At 50.9% G+C, this 17,838-nt stretch overlaps 1 protein-coding gene across 3 annotated transcripts in view; it reads right to left on the reverse strand.

The window, feature by feature from the left end:
* SIM1 (SIM bHLH transcription factor 1) overlaps positions 1–11,522 on the reverse strand; it is a 49,490-nt gene extending 37,968 nt beyond the window's left edge. The window contains exons 1-2 of one of the 3 annotated variants that reach the window (XM_061369882.1): positions 11,165–11,522; positions 9,802–10,439 (exon numbers count right to left, since the gene is read on the reverse strand). In XM_061369882.1, the coding sequence (XP_061225866.1) occupies positions 9,802–9,976 (175 nt within the window). In that variant the 5' untranslated portion in view covers positions 9,977–10,439; positions 11,165–11,522. Of the gene's footprint in view, positions 1–1,035; positions 1,657–9,801; positions 10,845–11,164 lie in introns of those variants that run through there. The other 2 variants (XM_061369883.1, XM_061369884.1) reach the window with 2 other exon arrangements.
* Positions 11,523–17,838: the final 6,316 nt, after the last annotated feature.

Here is a 17,838-nt window from a genome sequence, read left to right on the forward strand (position 1 = left end):
TTATGACCTCCTGCCTCTTTCTCTCTTCGGGGCCACTGTCCTCTCACCTGGAAGATTTGTAATTACGTATTTGGGGAGGGAGAGAGGCGACTCATTCAGCTCTCCCCAAGCCCTGTGTTAAAACACTTTTGAGTCATCCCTACTCAAGCCCACGGAAAGCGAACTATCTGCCGCTCAGCCGAGAGCAGTTTCACGGCTGCGGTAAGGCACTTCGCGGACGCCCATGCAAAGTCATTGTCCTCCTCCCTCCTGCCCTCACGAAGCCGAGACTCCAGGATTCGCCTTCCTCCCTCCATCTCTCTCCCCGCTGCGCTGGTCTCTCTGCAGGGAAGGATGATTTGCCTTCAAACAGCCCCCTCCAGAAATTAATCTCTCCGGACTCGTCTAATGTTTCAGACCCCCTTCTCTTATGCAAAGTGAGGAGGAATAAAAGCCAGATGGAAATGACTCCACCGGAGTAAAACTACTTATGGGCGATGCGTTTTCACAATGATATCGCTGAAATAGTTCAAACGATGCAGTTAAAACCTTTCACGCTTATGCCATGAATTAAGGTTCAGCCTGACAAACACACTAAGCTAAAGTAAAAAAGACGGAAAAACATACAAATCCTGACTGGGTGATGATCGCCTGGGGGAGGTGAGAGCCCAACCAGCAGGGTCTCCCTCCTGCTGAGTGGCCTCGGGGAAGGCAAGACCCCGTTTTCCGGCTATTTCGAGGGAAACAGGCAAGGCAGCGAGAGCAGGCAGCCGCTGGGATCCCTCACTATTGACCGGCTTCACCTCAGTGTTTGCCGATTTCAACTAAGCTAACGATTTCCCCGGTTCTGTCGGAGCAGGGCAGCCTTCCCCGCCGCAGGAGCCATGCGCCCCTCTCCTCTCGCTTTTCCTTCTCCTCCCTTTCTTGTCCACTTCTTCACTCCAACTTGTCTCTTCACCGCTTCAACACTCCCCTTCTTCTTCCTTAACTTCACAGCCCTATAAAGGTAGGGTCACCTCTCCGGCCTGGCCCTCATCCCGCAACACCAGCTTGTACCAGGATGCCAGCCAAAACCAATTTCCTTCCCAGTCATTCCTTCATGCCAATTAACAGGGACCCAGCGACTTCTTTCCTGTGTTCCCGGGCTTTACTACTCCCTGCACCTTCCGGCGCTGGCGGACCCACGGGGGATGCACTGGGGGGTTCCGCTGGCACCTCTACCCTCCCATTCAGGAGTGTCATAAATAAGCAAGGAGCTGGCAAATCTTGCACAGCTTTCAGGGAAGGAGAGAAAAACCCACTTTCTATTTGGGGCCAGGTCGGCCTGTTAGAGCAGAAGTGGCCAAGGAGGCTCTTTGCCACGTTCCCCCACTTGGATGGAGGTTTGAAAGGCAGGTTTCTGTACTGGGGACTAAATCTGCGCTCCCCGCCTATGATTTAAGTTGCTTATTAATCAAAGTTTACGGCTCTAATTATTCTTCTTCTAAAAGGGAAAATAACCCGAGCCCGGCGGGTTAATGAACAGCTCCCGGGCAGCACAGGCTAGCTCCCCCGCCCTGGGAAGGCGGTTCTTCACGGGACGCTGAACTCCTAGCTATGCTTCAGGTGGAAACCCGGCTGTGTCTATTAATGTCTTATCATTAAACGTTTTTGTTTGTCTACCCGAACCGGCTTTATGAAACCCTATCACATGAGACGATTCTTTACTTTCCAGATGTTTCAGAACTTTCAAGTCGGAGACTTTTCCTATTCCTTGCCAAGCCCAGCCTCTCCCAAATCGACGGGCTTTCTTGATGCCCCTTAAATACTGGTTTTAAAAATCGTACGAGAAAACCTCTCCATTAATATTCCCTTTTAGTTTTTTCCCCATCTATTCGCTTTAACATCCAATTTCCTTTTATTGAGAGGGCAAACTGTGATTTCTTGCACTTGACCTACCGCAGAAAATTCTGCAAATCCTTTGATTGTCTATTTAAAACAAAACAAGGAAATCAGCTCCCCCTTTTGCTTTAGGATTATGCTTGGAAACAAGATCTAAAGATTCTCTTGTAATTTGGAGAGCCAACAGCATAATAGGTTTGGAACAGAAACAAGCAGCTTTGTGAGGGGAAGGATAACTAAATCGTTTTTAGGCAAAGGATTTTCCCAGCTAAAGTGGCCGAAGACAAAGCAAAACATAATTTATTTTGGAAGATTTCCAAGATATTCCACATTAACCTTAGCAGATAAAATTTGCTTTCTTCCCCGCGTCCCCTCCCCCACTATGATCTGGTTTATCATATTTACATAAGTAGCCTTAGAAGGGATGTGTCTATTATAGATCTAAGGAGCTGGGTGAGCTCACATTTCATTTGGGAACAGAGGCGAAGTTTTACCGATGCTTAGTACTTGATGCATTGTAGAACCATTTCCATTTAAATACCCCCGACCCACGGATTACCTCGATGGACTGGTTGCATGGGTTTTGTAATTTCCTGAAAATGAGATTTCGATTTATAAAACAAGAAACCAATTAGTAACCAAATGAGGCGAAGTAGATCCACTAAAATTGACCTAATCCCACAGGCACCATTTAGGCCAGTTCTTGGCGAATGAATGATGAGCAACCGCCTAGCATAAGCTTAAGGCATCATCCAGCTGTGTTATTCAAGCAGCAAAAATAAATGGATCGAGCTTTTCTTTCAGAATGGATTTGATACTCTTGACAAAATATAGATTATAGGCTCCTACCTAACAATCTCCTCGACTAGAGGGTTTAATTTTTTTTTTTCCTAAGAAGGTGTAGAATTTTTGTCACAAGAAAGTGTCCGCTGTCATGGAAGAAAATAAGGAAAAAAAAAAACCAACCCCCCCCCAAACCAACCAAAAACCAAAACAACGGGTGGGGGGCGGGAGGTAATTTTTAGCCAGTCTCTCGGTTAGTTTGCAAAGAGAAGCCTGGTTCCATAACAGCGTGCGCCGAGACTACGCGGATCCCGCTCGGAGCGACCGTGCTGACTCAGCCTTTCTCTAAGCATTTCCCAATAGAAAACCACTCCTCTTTCCACATCAAAAAGCATCTCCATTGGTTTCACGAGATAGCTGCACCGGCGAGTCCATGTGAAATGCCTTCACCCCGGCAGCTTGCCCCCCAGGAGGGCTCCCTGCCCTCGGCGACGTTGACCCTCGTTGCTTGTCCTTCCCCCTCATCCTTTGATTGATGCGAGCCTTACTGCCGGCAGCCAATGAAGGGGTTGGGTGGATATCGTCCCTACCCAGTGGCGATATCGCCGCAAGAAGCTCCTCTGTCCCACAGAACGGGAAAGAAGAGATTCCTCAGTCATTCCTAATTTGATCTAAGGAAAGACAGAGGAAGGCAGGCGCAGCGAAATGATACTCCAGGAGGCCAGGGCAGCTCCTTGGCCCCGGCTGATCTCCGCGTTGCTTGTCCCTCTGTGAGCATCTGCAGCGCAGAGCCCACCTCGACCCCCTCCTTTGTCTGACACTAGTAAAGGCGGGGTGGGAGGTTGTGGGGGGAGTGTGGGGTGGCCAGAAGATGCGAGCCCTTATCTACCTTGTAGTGATATGCCGGCTTTCAAAAGCGGCTACTGCGATTTCCCCAGCGGACTACCCGCCACGAAATCTCAGCGCAATCCGGATTCAGGGGAGTGAAAACAACGGCAGAGCGGGTGATTAGACGTCCCCGTTTGAAAATCCCGTACTGCAGAGCCCCGCCTGAGCCCCAGAACAGCTTCTCTGGGGGACAGGCTTTGAGGGACAGGGGACTCTCCCAGGAACGTTTCCCTGAGCTCTGCCTGGCCGCACGGCCCACAGAGGCCCACTGGCAGGGGTGGTGCTGGGAACAGGCCCACGGAAGCTGAAGACTCCGGCTAGCTGCTGGCGTGGGCACAGAGCCCCTGGGCAGAGAGTTTCCCCCCGTTTCTGTAGAGGGGAAGCAGGAGAAGCGCAAGGGGGTCTCACGGAGACAGCCCGCGACGAGCGAAATCGGAGCAGCAGCCCAGACTTCTGCCTAAGCCCGGTCCAAGAAGCTCCAGGCTCTTTCTAAAACCCCTTCTCCGGGCAGCTCTCCTCCTTCCGGGGGCTGCGGCCCGGCGACGTCTCTGCTTGCTTTTGTTTCGCTGCGTTTGTTTTGCCCTTTTAACAGCCGCACGCTGCTTATTAAAGCTGAAGGAGAAGCAGCCCGGCCGGCCACCCCTCCGGGGATGCTGACCCCGCGGAAGACGAGTGGTGCAGGACCCCGGGTACATTCGCCTGGGGCTCGCCCCTTCCCCCTACACCGGTGCGGCCGGGCCCCTCTCCCCTCCTGGCTCCGCACGCCGGCTTCACGCAACCTGCTCGGCGAAGCTGTTCGTAAAGCTTTACACAAGACCAAGGGCATTCCACCTCGGTGTGTAGCACCCTTCCCAAATTCCCACCGCCTCTCACTGCTGCCTTGGATCCCTCTCTGAAGCTGCTCCAGGGAGAAGCGGGGCACTGCCAGTTGTTTGGGGAGAGGGAAGCAGGACAGCTCGGTCCCCATCCCCATCACGGCGGTCATCTTTGCTCTCTGCCCCCCTCTCGGGAAAATGACAAATAACAACGCCGGGAGCTGCAGGGACGGAAGCTGGATGTCCCAGAAAAGGCAACTGGACGTCGTATCGAAGAATTAGATTGATTCGATTAACCATTTAATTAAATAGCACACCGCCAGCCCTCCTATTTGCCATCGCCCAGCGCCCGACGGGGCTGATTTCTCAGTTAATTTAACAGTCAGTGGTTAATGATAACTCAAAAGCTCGGCCAAATGAGGCTTCTGTGAAGGAGTGGGTCGCCTTCGGAGGGTTCAGACGAAATGGAATAAGCTACGTTAAAAAAAAATGCTGCTCATTTCCAACTGCCTGCGGATGTCATTAGCAAGGTTTTGTAAAGATTTATTATATCGGTAAATCACACGTGTTCATTTGAAACAGAGATAAGTTAGCATCCCGCTTTCTTTAGAATAATAATAATGAGAAAGAGGAAAAGTCCTGTTGACTAAACAAACAACCCTATTGAGAGAACGGTAGTGGAAACAATGCCGAGACGGATTCACTCTATACAGAAATACCAGCATTTTGGCAAACACGGGGCAAGGAAATCGCACTCTGAAATGCAAACAAACGGAACCACGTCCAAATTGGGGAGGGGGGAGAAATGGGGGAAATTTTCGAGTTCCAACTACTTATTCGCTTCTACAGAAAATGCATATTCAAATAGCCCTTATTCCGAAGAAATTGGGAAGGGAATGGATTTCACCGGTGCATTTGCTAACACACACTATATCCAGCTTGAAAGATATCCTCCAACACTAAAACGGCCGTCTGTTACTAAGAACGGAGAGGATGTCTCTAAAGAAACACGATTTTTTTTTCCACCCACTCATATCACTTTGTGTTCTTTCTAACACCTAAATATGGTTTGGGTTTTGTTTTATTTTTTCAACGACCATGCGAGAGGTTTAGTTCTGCACTTCACGTTTTCAGTTCACATCAAAAGTGGAATTAAACAGAGAGGCAGCGTGGAGAGTAAACTGCAGCTTAAATGAGAAAAACTTCTGTAAGAAAATAAACACTGAAACCCAATGCTCAATCATTTCCCTTAGCAGTAAGAAAAACAGCATTAAATCACCTATCCACGTGGGAAACGGATTTTTTTTTCCCCCTACTGCTCTTTTCCCCCTTTAAAATAGAACAAGGTTAAGGGTTTCAATATTTAAATGTTAACCATCCTGATTCGTGAAAGTTTATGTAAACGGAGCCTCTCCTTTTGTCTAGAAAATCAAACGCCTCTTCCCGCTGAAAGGACCCATCCCCAAAGGATGGAGGCGGCAAAACCTCCTTTTTCCTCCCTGTTCGCCTAAGGAGAATGACACCCTTACAATATGCTTCACTAAAATAAAAAAAAAAAAAAAAAAAAAGAAACCCCAACCAACACAAAAATTTATTGAGACACTTGGGGTGGTTTTGGGTTTTTTTTTTTTTTTTTTTCCAAAAAGAAAATCTCTCCTTCATTCACTTTAGTATCCTGGCGAGGGTCAGTGAAGAATTACCCCACTAGTTATAGCGACCGGATCTCTTTTGAAGGAAGGCTCGTTAGTCTTTCGACACTCTGGAGATGTTTTCAGACATTTTTTGAGGGTATGTTACTCGCCATTAAGAGTTTAATGTTAAATTGCAATTTTAGGATGTGTTTGGGTTTTTTTTAATCAACGTTAAGTCATTAATAAATTTATTAGGAAATTCTGCTTTAAAAGGGGGAAAAACCAAAACAAAACCAAAAAGCAAATACAAGAAAAACCAAACCAAAAAACAACCAAAACTTCCTCCTTACTTACTGTCCTCAGCAATTTAGCAAACCGTCAGCCTTACCAAAAGCTTCCTTGTTACCCAAAACTACTGTATGTTTTACAGGGTTTCTCCTCCTGAGACGCAAGGGCTTTAACACTGCAATGATGCAAAGCTACCTCAGCCGCTGATCACTTCACGCCCTTGACAGTTTTAATCTGTTGGAGAGCTAGTAAAGTGAAATCAGGACTAGAGAGAGAACAACGCGAGCGTTTTAATAGCTCGTGAGAATTACACCGCCATTTCCAGAGAGAGTTCCCTGTAAAAACTCTGCTCGGTTTATCAAGTTTATACAGTGACACTAGTTTGTGTTTAGGTTTCTGGGGGTGAGACAGAAACCTCACCGTGGTTATTCTGCACGTGATTCTCCTGGCGTTTTATCCCCAGAAAACTGTCGTTTCCAAAAAGGACCCGAAATCTCCCCACCTTCTCTCTCTCTAGGAACCTTACAGATACATGACTACGCCGACAACTGCAGTCCGACGCTGCCGCCCTCTACCCCAGTCCCCAGTCCTGCGTGTACGCGGCGGTGAGAAGCGCGCCTTTGCCCGTACGTGGTTATTTACAACCAGCCCCTGTGTAAGCACTCTCCGGGCAGATGGGAATTCGCTTTTGTACCGGGGAGAGAGGGAGTAAGTTACACTTACTTCGCTTCGTTGTCCCGACTCCTCCACGATCTCTTTAACTGTGTAACACGGCATTTTGCCGGGCTCCCAAACCTCCTGCTGCCCATCTCGAGCCGTTTGGCCAACTCATCGGCTCTGTCCTGACGCTCGTATTGCTTTCCTCCCCAGGGAAAAACAAGCAAACGTCTCCTCCTCCATTAAATTAATCCGACGCCCCTCTCCTGCATTCTACTTTCATGAAGGCTTTTCCTTTCGGTGCCACTACCTGTCCTCCCTTCCCAGCAAAGCAGTGACTTATTTTCCTGGCTGGGGGGCACCGGGAGACCAGGACACCACCCCCGTCCGCCGCCTCTCTTCCTCTCCTTCTTCCCTCTCCCCTGCAGCCGAAAGAGCGGAAACTGCCGGTGCAAAAGCACAGACGCACCGGGAGCCCGAGACGCCGCTCCTGCTCATTCCCGGAGCCCCTGCCTTCCCCCGAGGTCCCGGGAAAAACAATCGTCCTAGTGCCCTGCATGGGCAGAAACCGGCGAGAGCCAGAAAACCCGCGGGGCCGCGGCGCGCTCTCCGCCTCCTACAGAAGTACGCGGAAGGGCGAAGAAGCCCGCGCGGGGCCGCGGAGAACCCGGCCGGCCCTCGCCACTCCGCGTTCCAGCTCTCGGACCTTTGTGCCCCACCCCCTGCGTAGGGATGCACGGCTCCGAGGGGAAAAGTGGGGACGTGGCTGCGGTCCCGCGTGGATCTGCCGCCTGTCCTCCAGGAGCAGGGCCTGCCGCCGTGTTGCGAGCCCTTCCGTGCCTGCTCGATGCCTTTCTTTTGAATTTGCCTTTTTGAGTTTGCCTTTGACGAGGCTGAAAGGGCTCCGCCGTCCCCTCTGTCTCCGCTCACAGCTTAACATCTGCTGCGGCCGGGAGCGGCGCCGGCCCCGGCGCACTTGGCTACAGGGTTCCCCAGGGCATTCAAACATCCTGCGCTGCCACCGAGGGACGGGGAGCAGCTATTCTGCTCTTCCCCTGATTACTCACAGCCTACAAGCAACACCATATGCTTCTTCTGATCAAACAACCCGCTACATAGGCACCAGTAATTGACGAGACCTGCTCGAAATCACGCAGAAAGGTAGCCTACTGAGACCGCCGGAGCTGACAAATCACTGCTAATAATCCTTTTAGGAACATCACGGGCATCAGAGCTTGCAATAGCTTTATTTTTATAAAGTATGCGCTGACAGTATAAAGGACAACTCGGTCTCCTTTGAAGCCGAGGGCTGTCCCGCATAATGATCCTCACGTGGTAGCAGATCACATAGAAAAGTATCTTGATAGAGGCTTTAATTATCACTATTTTTAAAAGGTTTCATTATCCCCTTCTTTGGTTCTTGGTCACTAGTTTGAAGAAACTATTGCAAGATGCACTCGGTCGGAAATTACTGCTGTGGACATAAGGTGTAAACTTTCATACCTAAAGATGTATGGGACGGGAACCTCTCCCAGCCGAATCATTGCCCCATCGTATATTTACTTTTTAAAAGTAGAATTAGGACCCGTAGCTCAAAGACTTATTCAGGTTAAAACTACTATCAAAGCCCAACAAACACACACCACCATCATTGCTTCCCCCCCTCCCCACCGCACACAAAAAACGAACCAAAACCAGGCCGTATACTCAGTCCTGATTTATAAAACTTTGTAGACGGACAGACTGACTGACTCGAGTTACCAACTACGGAAAACAGGGGGGCATGTGTATATTACGTTGTTTCTTATGTATACACACTTCACAACAAAAGATGCAACACATTTTGGTATTAGGTCTGGGAAAAAAAAAGCTCTTAATTTTTCTTTCACGCAGACTCACTGTTGAGTTATCTAAATGAAAGACTGGTGAAGTACTTTTGATTCATTCCCCTCCCCACTTCCCCATCTTTTAAAAGCAATAGAGCGAGAACACGGGAGAACTTTATTCCAACTCTCTCAACTTTCTACGCTGTTCGTTTCCTTTAGCAGCCGATCTGGAAGACCCAAGACAGTAGCTTTAGAATCCTGATTCTACTTAAAAGCAAGACATAGTTTAGGACGGAGAAATCTGCTTTTGCTGGACAAGCGGGACATCGCCGAGGCCGCGAAAGCCAACGGGAAATTTGCTATTTTCTGCTGCCTGACTGTCGATGAAAATCCGGCCCAGGCTCAGGAGCTGGACAGGCAGCTTGTGCGTGTGTGTGGCGAATACATCCAAATCCAAAAAGAATGTTAATCGACCTCGGAAATTTTTAACGCCCTCAGACTGCCCTCTGATCCTCAGAGCGAGACACATCACATTCACGATGCGAATCGGTGTGACTGGCTTATTTATTTAGGCTTTGTGTGTGTGTGAGCACGGCTGTACCTGCTAACCGCACCTTTGCTCCACAATTGAACTAAGGCTTTACGACTTTGCATAGACTTATGTAAATATTTACCCATATATTAACTCCCCCCCCTACAATATGGCTATAAATAGGGGGGAATCGCCCCCTCTTCCGCCATGCACGTGCTCTAAGGGGGACGCACATCTTACAGGGGGACTGGGGGAAAGAACTCCCCTGTTTGCTTTAGCACAACAGGCAGCAGAGCGCAGCCCCTTCAAGCGTTGACCAAAGCACCCTCAGTCCTCAACCAAACCTGTCACAAGAACTGAAGGGAAAGTATTTACGACAGAGAAAAGTGACAGCGGAGAGCACCCTGCCTCCAAGCACAACACCCCATGCCATTTACTTTTTTTTTGATTGTTTTAAGTAAAAGTGACAAGAGACACCTGGATCGGAATGGAAACAGAGACGAATAGATATTCCCACTTACCTTCTGGAAAAACCACCCTCATTTTTAAGTAGCTGGTGGTGAGTCTGATTATGGATGCTTTGTCCAGCTGAGAGGTGATAGCGGAGGGCAGGGGTAGTAACTTAGCCAGTTCATAAAATTCACTGTTTTCTTTCTCCCGTCTAGTCCGGGCAGCATTTTTGGACTTCTCTTTCATCGTGTTTTTTTCCCCCCTTCCTTGCTACAGTTTAAGCTCCAGAGATTCATCCAAAGGTGGAAGGGAAACTCAGCTGCAATTCATCTCTCCAGAGCATCAGGTTCTGAGCGCGGCCATTGCTCTGGGAAACCGCTTGGTTGCGTGAAATGCAAACAAGTATTGAAGACCAGAGAGGTGTTCTTAAAACGAAAAAATATAATATTCTCTGGAAAGCAGAGTCAATCGGATAAGAAAGGCGTTTATCCAATGCAGTTCAGAGACTCCAAGCAACTGCAGGGAAAAAAAAAGCTAGAAGCTTGCGGCACCAGGCAGCAACCAAACGAGGATTTTCTGGCCCTTTTTCCTACTCATGGCGGGCAGCATAGCTCCTCGGAAGAGGCTCATCATAATCCCGTTTCTTCCCGTGGTTCGCTGTCAATCCGAGGCCCGGAACGGCGGGTCGGGGGCAGCCTCCCGGGAGCCTCTGTGAAGACAACAGCAGTCCTGGGGTGAGAGAGCCGGCGCGCAACGCCGCAGCGGGACCGCGAGAAATAATCAAGAACGGGCCTCCGGAGGGTGTAGTATTTTCTCCCACCAGAGGGGAAAGAAAAGAAAAAAAAGAGGAAAAAAAAAAAAAAGAGGATATATTCCTGCCACCCAGCGCACCCGCGGAGGAGCCTGCCCCATGCTCCCCTCCCACAGCCTTCTCACTCCCTGGCCCAGGTGTGCACTTCGTGGCCAGAAAAAAGTCACGGTAGAAAACAGCCCCCCGCTCACGGTTACCGGCCGGTTTCGGTGCTGGCAGGGCCGCGCCAGCCCCTCTGCTCTCCTCCGGGCTGGCACCACTGCCGTGGCCAGATCTCCCCTGCTGCCATCCCCAAGTATTTTTTCCTTCTTTTTTGTTTTCTCTTTTTTTTTTCTGGGTTAAATATTCGCCTTGTCTCGGTTGCCCTCCTCATGTCCCGGGTTGCGGGGGGGAGAGTGTCTTACCCCAGCTGCAGCCCAGCCAGGGGACACACGCTCTGCCGAGCCCCGTCCCGAGCCGGAATCCACCCGAACATCACATTTTCCCAACCAAATCATGATTATTTTTTTTCTTCTTTTTCCACCGGGGGATAGCGACCCCCAGCCCAGACCCACACGTCTCTGCGGCTCCTTGCCGAAGCTGACGGCTTGTGGTGGGCTGGCTGTGATCTTCTTTGTACCTACCTTGAGTCCCTGAGCCCGGCAGCCTGCAGAGAGCTCTCCCAACTCTTTAATTGGCTCATTAATGGCACGGGGAAAAAAGTTTGCGCCTGTCACTGCTCCTCACACCGATGGGCAGACAGACATTGCCGCCTCCCCAGCCCCTTTATCGGCTCCCAGGCTATCCCTCTCACATAACGGGGGGGTGGGGGGTGGATAGGGTGGAGTGGGGTGGGGGGGCGAGGTTGGTATTAATGAAGAATCCCTAATTTGCGGCTGAGAAATGCCTAATAACTTCTTGATGGCTAAAAGCCTTTTAACACAACTTCAATTCTCTCCCAGCCCCCCTCTCACCCCCCCCCGGGCCGGGCCCACTCAGGGACCCACCTCGCTTCCTATTGGCCGCCACCACCCGGCGGCCGCCCTCCTACTGGTGGAGGGGGCTGTGACGTCATCGAGTCCCGGGCACACCTCCTCCCCCCTCTCCCCCTCTCCCTCTGCGTCCGCCCTCTGACCTGGCGGCGCCGCGGGAAGGGGGAATGGTGGGCTCAGCGCGGGGACGCGCACGGAGGGACCCTCCATCCGTGCTGCGCTCACCACCGCAGCGCCCCCCCCCGCTGTATTAGGTTTAGGGTTTTAGGGTGGGTGGGGGAGGCAGGGTTGGCTATGGTGGTCCAGGAGCCGCTCCATTCTCCCCTCTGGGCACCGGAGAGGAGCTGACAAGGTTCGTCGAGACTGTGGGTTGTGAGGATGGGCAATTCTCCACCCCAAAATCGTGTCTGGCAGAAATAAGGTGCAGCCAGGTTTCCTCTGTGTGTGTATGTCTCCCCGACCACCACCTTTTAACGGGGTACGGTTCATTCTATGTCACAAAGTGAACCGAGTGGTCGGGGAGCAGGAGAAGGAGGAGGATTGAGAAAGGTTTAAACAAGTCTTGACAAACGCTGGAAAACCAAAAACATTAACAAATTATCCCACAAACAGACCAAAGAAAGAGCTAAAAAACCCCACCCAATCCTACCTCAGGAGATAGAGGCACTTTAAAACTGTCCACAAAGTGGATGTGGAGCGAAGGGATTTCTTTCTTTCCCAAGAAGCAGGACTATCCCTCATCTCTCTAGTCCCCTGGAAAAGAAAAATCCCCAAACCCAAAAAAAAAAAAAAAAAAAAAAAGACCCAGATGCGGCTCCTAAAACTGCTGGGTCTAAGAAGAATAGATAGAGCAGAAAGTGAGCGCCTGAGGCACGGAGAGGAGGAGAAGGGTTGAGAGACTTTCCTAAAACCATAAGGGACGCTCCAAAGCCTGAACTAATTGCCAAACCAGCCGATGCGAGATTTCGGCTAAAACAATTTAAAATGAGATTGCATTGGCAAGGCAACCGTTGGAATATTTCGAGGAAGAAGAAACGGTCTTGGTTTTCGAAAGATCAAAAACGTCAACAAAACCCCCAGCCTCCCCCCATCCTTCTCACCCCACGGAGGGGCTGCAGCTCTAGGCTTCAAGTGCCGACCGCCTGTTTGCTGCTTATCACCTTAAATCTCCCTTCGGTTAAAAGCTTTCCCTGTGTTCATTTGGGTAAATAAAGGGAGGGCGGGAGGAGAAACATTCAACAACTCCTCTGGGTGTCCGGGCGCTTGTCTACAAGCAGCGGCGAAATGTATCCACGTCGTCTCAAATGTTCTTTTGATTGTCTTGTTTACCGAAGCTACCCGTTGTCACACAAACACGCACGCAAGTCATTTAGTGAAGGTATGGATTTAAAAGAAAAAGAAAGAAAATAAAGGAAAATAAAACCCTCCCAACCCCAGTCATGTTGCGAGGGTGCTATGGGGAAAGTGCTACTCAGTATTCCAAAATTTTTTCTGGGCATTGCTCCAATCAGGTGAAAAGCGGGTTTGGGGGGAGAAGAAAAAGCTCCATCTTTCTTCTGGCTTTCATTTGAGGTAATTCTCTCGCTAAAAGGCATTGACGTCTCTTGGAGGGTATTTGGACATATGGGCAACAACTGGACTAACACTGTCAGGTAGCTCACGAGTTATTTGTCAACATGAGCCGCAGAGAATGTCCTTTATAACACCCTTGGTTTGGGAAAAAATAAATAAACCAGTAGGATGCACTTCTGCTAATTTATACCAGGGACCATGAGCATCCACCTTACCCGGCCCCTGCGGCCCCAGCGAGCAGAGCAGCTCACCGAGCAGCCGCTTTCCCAGGTCCCAGGACCTGATTATCTTCCCTTGCAGCACAGCCCGGTGGGTGTCAGTGGCCGCCCCGCGTTCCCCCGTGGCCGGAGCCCGGAGCTCCTGTGTGGATTTTTAATGTATAGATGCTAGGGTAGGTATAGTACACGATGTGTGCGAAAGGAAAACGTTCAACTTTCGAGGTTACACTGCTGCGGGGCAGCGCTGGGGACGCTCCCCAGCAGCCTGCGAGAGGCAGATCCCGAAGGAAGAGAGAATTTGGCCGTTTCAGAGGCGTTAGATTTGGTTTCTTTCGTCAAAACACGCGACATCTGACAGCGAAGATGAGAGCTAGCACTGGCTTGTTCTAGGTACGCAGAGCAAGGCAGCCCACAGAAGCCAAACTGCTGGTCTTCGTAGCGTCCAAGAGCCCCATGTCACCCGCGGCGGGCTCGGCGGGGCGTCCGGTGGAGCCCGTCGGTCCTAGAGGAAAGGACAGGATGCCGCTCTATAAATAAAGTGGATGCACCACCGTGCATAGGGTGACCGTACTGCGGTTACACCGAGGAGCAACCCCACCATCGGAGCGGACACCTGCAGGCTGGGGGTCCAGCCCCGGGGGACACGGGGGGAGCACTGCGGCTTCCCGCCCCCTGTGTGCCCCTGTCGTCGTCACCCCGCGAAGCAGGGACCGGAGCTGCCGAGCGGGGGACAGCGGTGTCCTGCCGGTGCCCTGCTGTCGGCAAGTGGAGCCGGATACCACGGGAAAGTGGGGGGGAAGCGAGAGAGACCCTCTGGCCGCCTGAAGCGCAGGGATCGCTGCGCTCAGTTCAGGTGCATTCACTCGCGGGCAAGAATACTCTGGAAAACAGATAATATTAGGAAATTGAGCAGGTAAAGCAGCGCAATGTGACTTAAACAGACGCATACTAAAGCGGGATATCTCAAGAAAGGCTGTGTGAAAATAAAGCGTTTCAGGCAGGTTTCCAACAAGACGTATAGAAAACTTGGTGTAGCCAGGCACAATATGTATATTGCGGCTTGCGTGAATGTGTGTGTGCGGGAGGGCGGGGGGGGGGGGGAGCTGTACATATCAAAGCAGAGGGAAAAAACCCACAAAAACCACCCTGCTGGGTCATTTCCCTATAGGACAAGTCTGATCCAGCTTCTTCTCCAGCACATTCTGGCGTACTCTGATATACTTACGAATTTGGGTGCGTCTACTAATTCCCGCTTCCACTCCTCAAAAAAAAAAAAAAAAAAAAGTGACAATTTCTTATGTAGAGAGAAAAATTTTGTCACGCAGAACCCATCGTTCATACACCGCTTTCCTCATAGTGCTTGCAAAAGGTGAGTATAATCGAACTAACCGTGCGGGTCGCTCTCACGATTATTTACAACAAGTCCCCATCGGCCGGGTGTTGGCCACAACCAGACGTCGACATGCCAATCCTTACCTCTCTCGCTCCGTACCGGCGAGAAGGCGTCGGGGCCTCTGCTGGACCCGCACTACTTGGGGGGGGAGTCCCGGTGTGACTGCGCCATCGTTACCGGCCCTGCCCGGCCCCGGGGTGCTGCATCCACCCGTGCCCAAGAGACCGGTAACCTGAGAGCCAGGGGCCACTCGGGTATCTTGGTGCATCGGCGTGCCAGGGAATTTTCACCCATGCCCTCATCAAGGCTTTATTGACAGAAACACACACACGGCAAACGCCCTTAGAGACCATTCAGAAGCAATTAATGGGTTTTAACTGATGTAAATCTTAACCCCCAAGATTCGAGCCTGCTCTAGGTGCTTTACTGCTGCTCTTTTGCTAATACCATTAGAACTTTCAGGGGAGCAGGGCACCGAGAAAGCCGGTTCTCTGACAAAACGCAGGAAACACTTCGCAGACCCTCGCTTGGATAGAAGCCCTATCACATAGGCGGATCCGAACGCATCTCTTACAAATAATTATAGCAACACTGCAAAATTATAGTACTCCACTACTGGCACGATTCTAAGCTATTTTCGGTGACTCAAACAGTTTTTGGCAACATATCCATGCTTTTTTAAGCAATGCTTTGCGGGGGGGAGGGGGGAGCAGCTCACTTGACCACACACACCTTTCAGTTTTATCGGTTTGGGCATGAATGTAACGAGATGATTTATATTCTTTTTTTTTTTTTTTTTTTCCCAGTGGAGTCAAAGGTCAGTACCTTTTAGCCCTTACCTTATTGAATACACTCCCGCTAATGATCGGAAGTCAAGCTGTCTTACTCTTACGTGGAGCAGCGAATGAAAACATGAACTATAAAGAAACGTTTGTTTCTTTTTTTTAACTCTGCTTTGTGATCAGTAACAATTACCCCCAGACACATCGTTTTTCCTTTCTGCATTTCCAAAAGAGCCTGGTATGCTGAACGTCCGAAATGAGCTGAAACGACCTTGGTAAAGGAAGGACACGGGACTGGAACCGAACTCTGAAGAAGTTACAGACTTTAAGAAGTGTTTCCTGCCCTCCCTGTGTTCTCAGACACCTCGCTTAGCTGCTGTACTCCTTCCAGCTGCATCAATGTTCATTCTTTCTCTCCTGCCGCCGCACGGTGCCAGCGGCCCGGGCGGTTTCGGTGCTTCGCTCTTTCCGCCCCTCACCTACGGGGGCTTCCCCTTACGCCACAGCCTGCCCGGCGTGGGGAGGCGCTTCCGAGACCGGCGGGGCGCCCTCGCTGCCGCCGGTGGGGCCTTTCCGCGCTCTCCCCACGGAGCGCGAAACCACCCCCAAGGGAACGAGCTCCCTCGATTTCGGCTGTGAGTGGCCCCTTTGCCTTGCAGGTAGCTGCGGCGCTGCTTCCCTCCCTCCCCCTTGGCGCATAGGCGGGGGTCGCTAACGAAAGGCCGAGCCCCCGGCGCACTTCAGGGGAAGCTTTTCAGCGGCTGAGGGCTTTGTTCGGCTGCGGTGTTTCCGCCAGGCTCTCTGGTGACTCGGCAGCGGTTCGCAGCAAGCAGCGCAGCCCCACACCGCCTCCCCGCTCGGCTCGGCTCGGCCCTCCGTGCCACACGCCCGACGCCAACGGCCGCTGGGTCCACAGCGCTACACGCGCCGCGACGGCCCCCGACACGAGCGCGCCTGTGCGTGCCAACGCGCCCCGCCCCGTCGCCGCAGCGCCCCGCACAGACGGAGGCTGGCAGAGAGACGCTGCGGTGGCTCGGCGCGGTCCTGCTGTCACAATTAGCATGCCCTCACCTGCACCGCGGCCCGGGGGGCCTATCGAGAGCACGACGCGAGCCGCCAGTGCTAGCCCCTCCCCATCTCCTTATACCTCCGCCCCCCTAATTTTGTACGTTCATCTGCTTGGGGTCGGGCCTCTCTTCCGCAACGGGAGGAGATTTGAGGAAACGTCCCTTCTACGTTATTTTACTCACTTATAGGCTTGCTAGTTTGGATTTCGCTCTCCCTTGTTGGGGTTTTGCCCTGGTATAGTGTCTGGGGGAAAACCTCCTCAGGTACAGCGTGAGACCCACACTTACCTATGCTAGTGGAGCCGAAGCCGCATTAGGCTTTCTCCAATCCCTATCACTGAAATCTGCTTTCCCAAGGCCTGGCTTTCATTAGCAAAGAAGTTATTTCATTAGTCAGGGGAAAAATCTGTCATCAGAAGCCTGTTTAAATTTCAGCACCCCAAAGAATAATGCTTAAAATAGTGGGATCCGTTCCACAGTCTGTTCTTACTATCAACCTGATAATTAACAGGTCACAAATAGGCTTGTATCACTGCTTTAAGTGAAGGAAAGCAGCTTAGCCCTCCTCGAGGACACACTTGGCTTCAAAATAACACATGCAGTTTGAAATGAAATCGATAGCAAGAGGAACCACCCCCTTCTGCTGCTCTGAAACTCTGCCTTTGGCCTCCCAATCACCTCAGAGAATAGGCTTAATCAGACCAGAAAGGAGGGATGCAGGGCGTGAGGTTGCCTGGTGGCTTCAGAACTGGTGCCCATTGCACTTGGTGTATATCACAACAATCACCAGGATGCTTACAGTTTTGTTGTAATGCAAGATGGGAAGTGTACCCTGCGTGGGTTTTAATAGGAGCTTGAGTTGTTTTAGTCTCACACCTGTTTGTGGCTAAGTCTACTTACGCTCCGGAGCACTGCATGCTAAGCTGGGAGTCTGACCCTCTGTCACTTAACAGTTTCTCAATTACTTGGGCACTCTGCAAGCACATCTCTACTCTCTTCTGCATTCCCCATGAGGTGAATAGATTCCTTATTGAAACTGCAGTACAAACTGAGTTTGTAGCCGTTTTCTTTGGAAACGATGTAGAGAAGATGATGTCTCTGAGGAAAACACTGTGGGATGAATTGCTTAAGGTGGAAGGGGGCACAGGGAAACAGCACCAGATTTGTAAACTGGAATCTGGTTTTAACCTACTTCAAACTGTGTTGAGTCTGCTGCGCAGGGGTAGGGGTGTGTTTCCAAGGACTGGTATATGCCTGAGATTAATACTTTTTTTTTTTTTTTGATTGGTATATG

This window comes from Neopsephotus bourkii, unplaced genomic scaffold, assembly GCF_033783945.1.
Source record: "Neopsephotus bourkii isolate Nb327-2 ecotype Australia unplaced genomic scaffold, CSIRO-AGI_Nbou_v1 NB_1511, whole genome shotgun sequence".
Classification (NCBI taxonomy): domain Eukaryota; kingdom Metazoa; phylum Chordata; class Aves; order Psittaciformes; family Psittacidae; genus Neopsephotus; species Neopsephotus bourkii.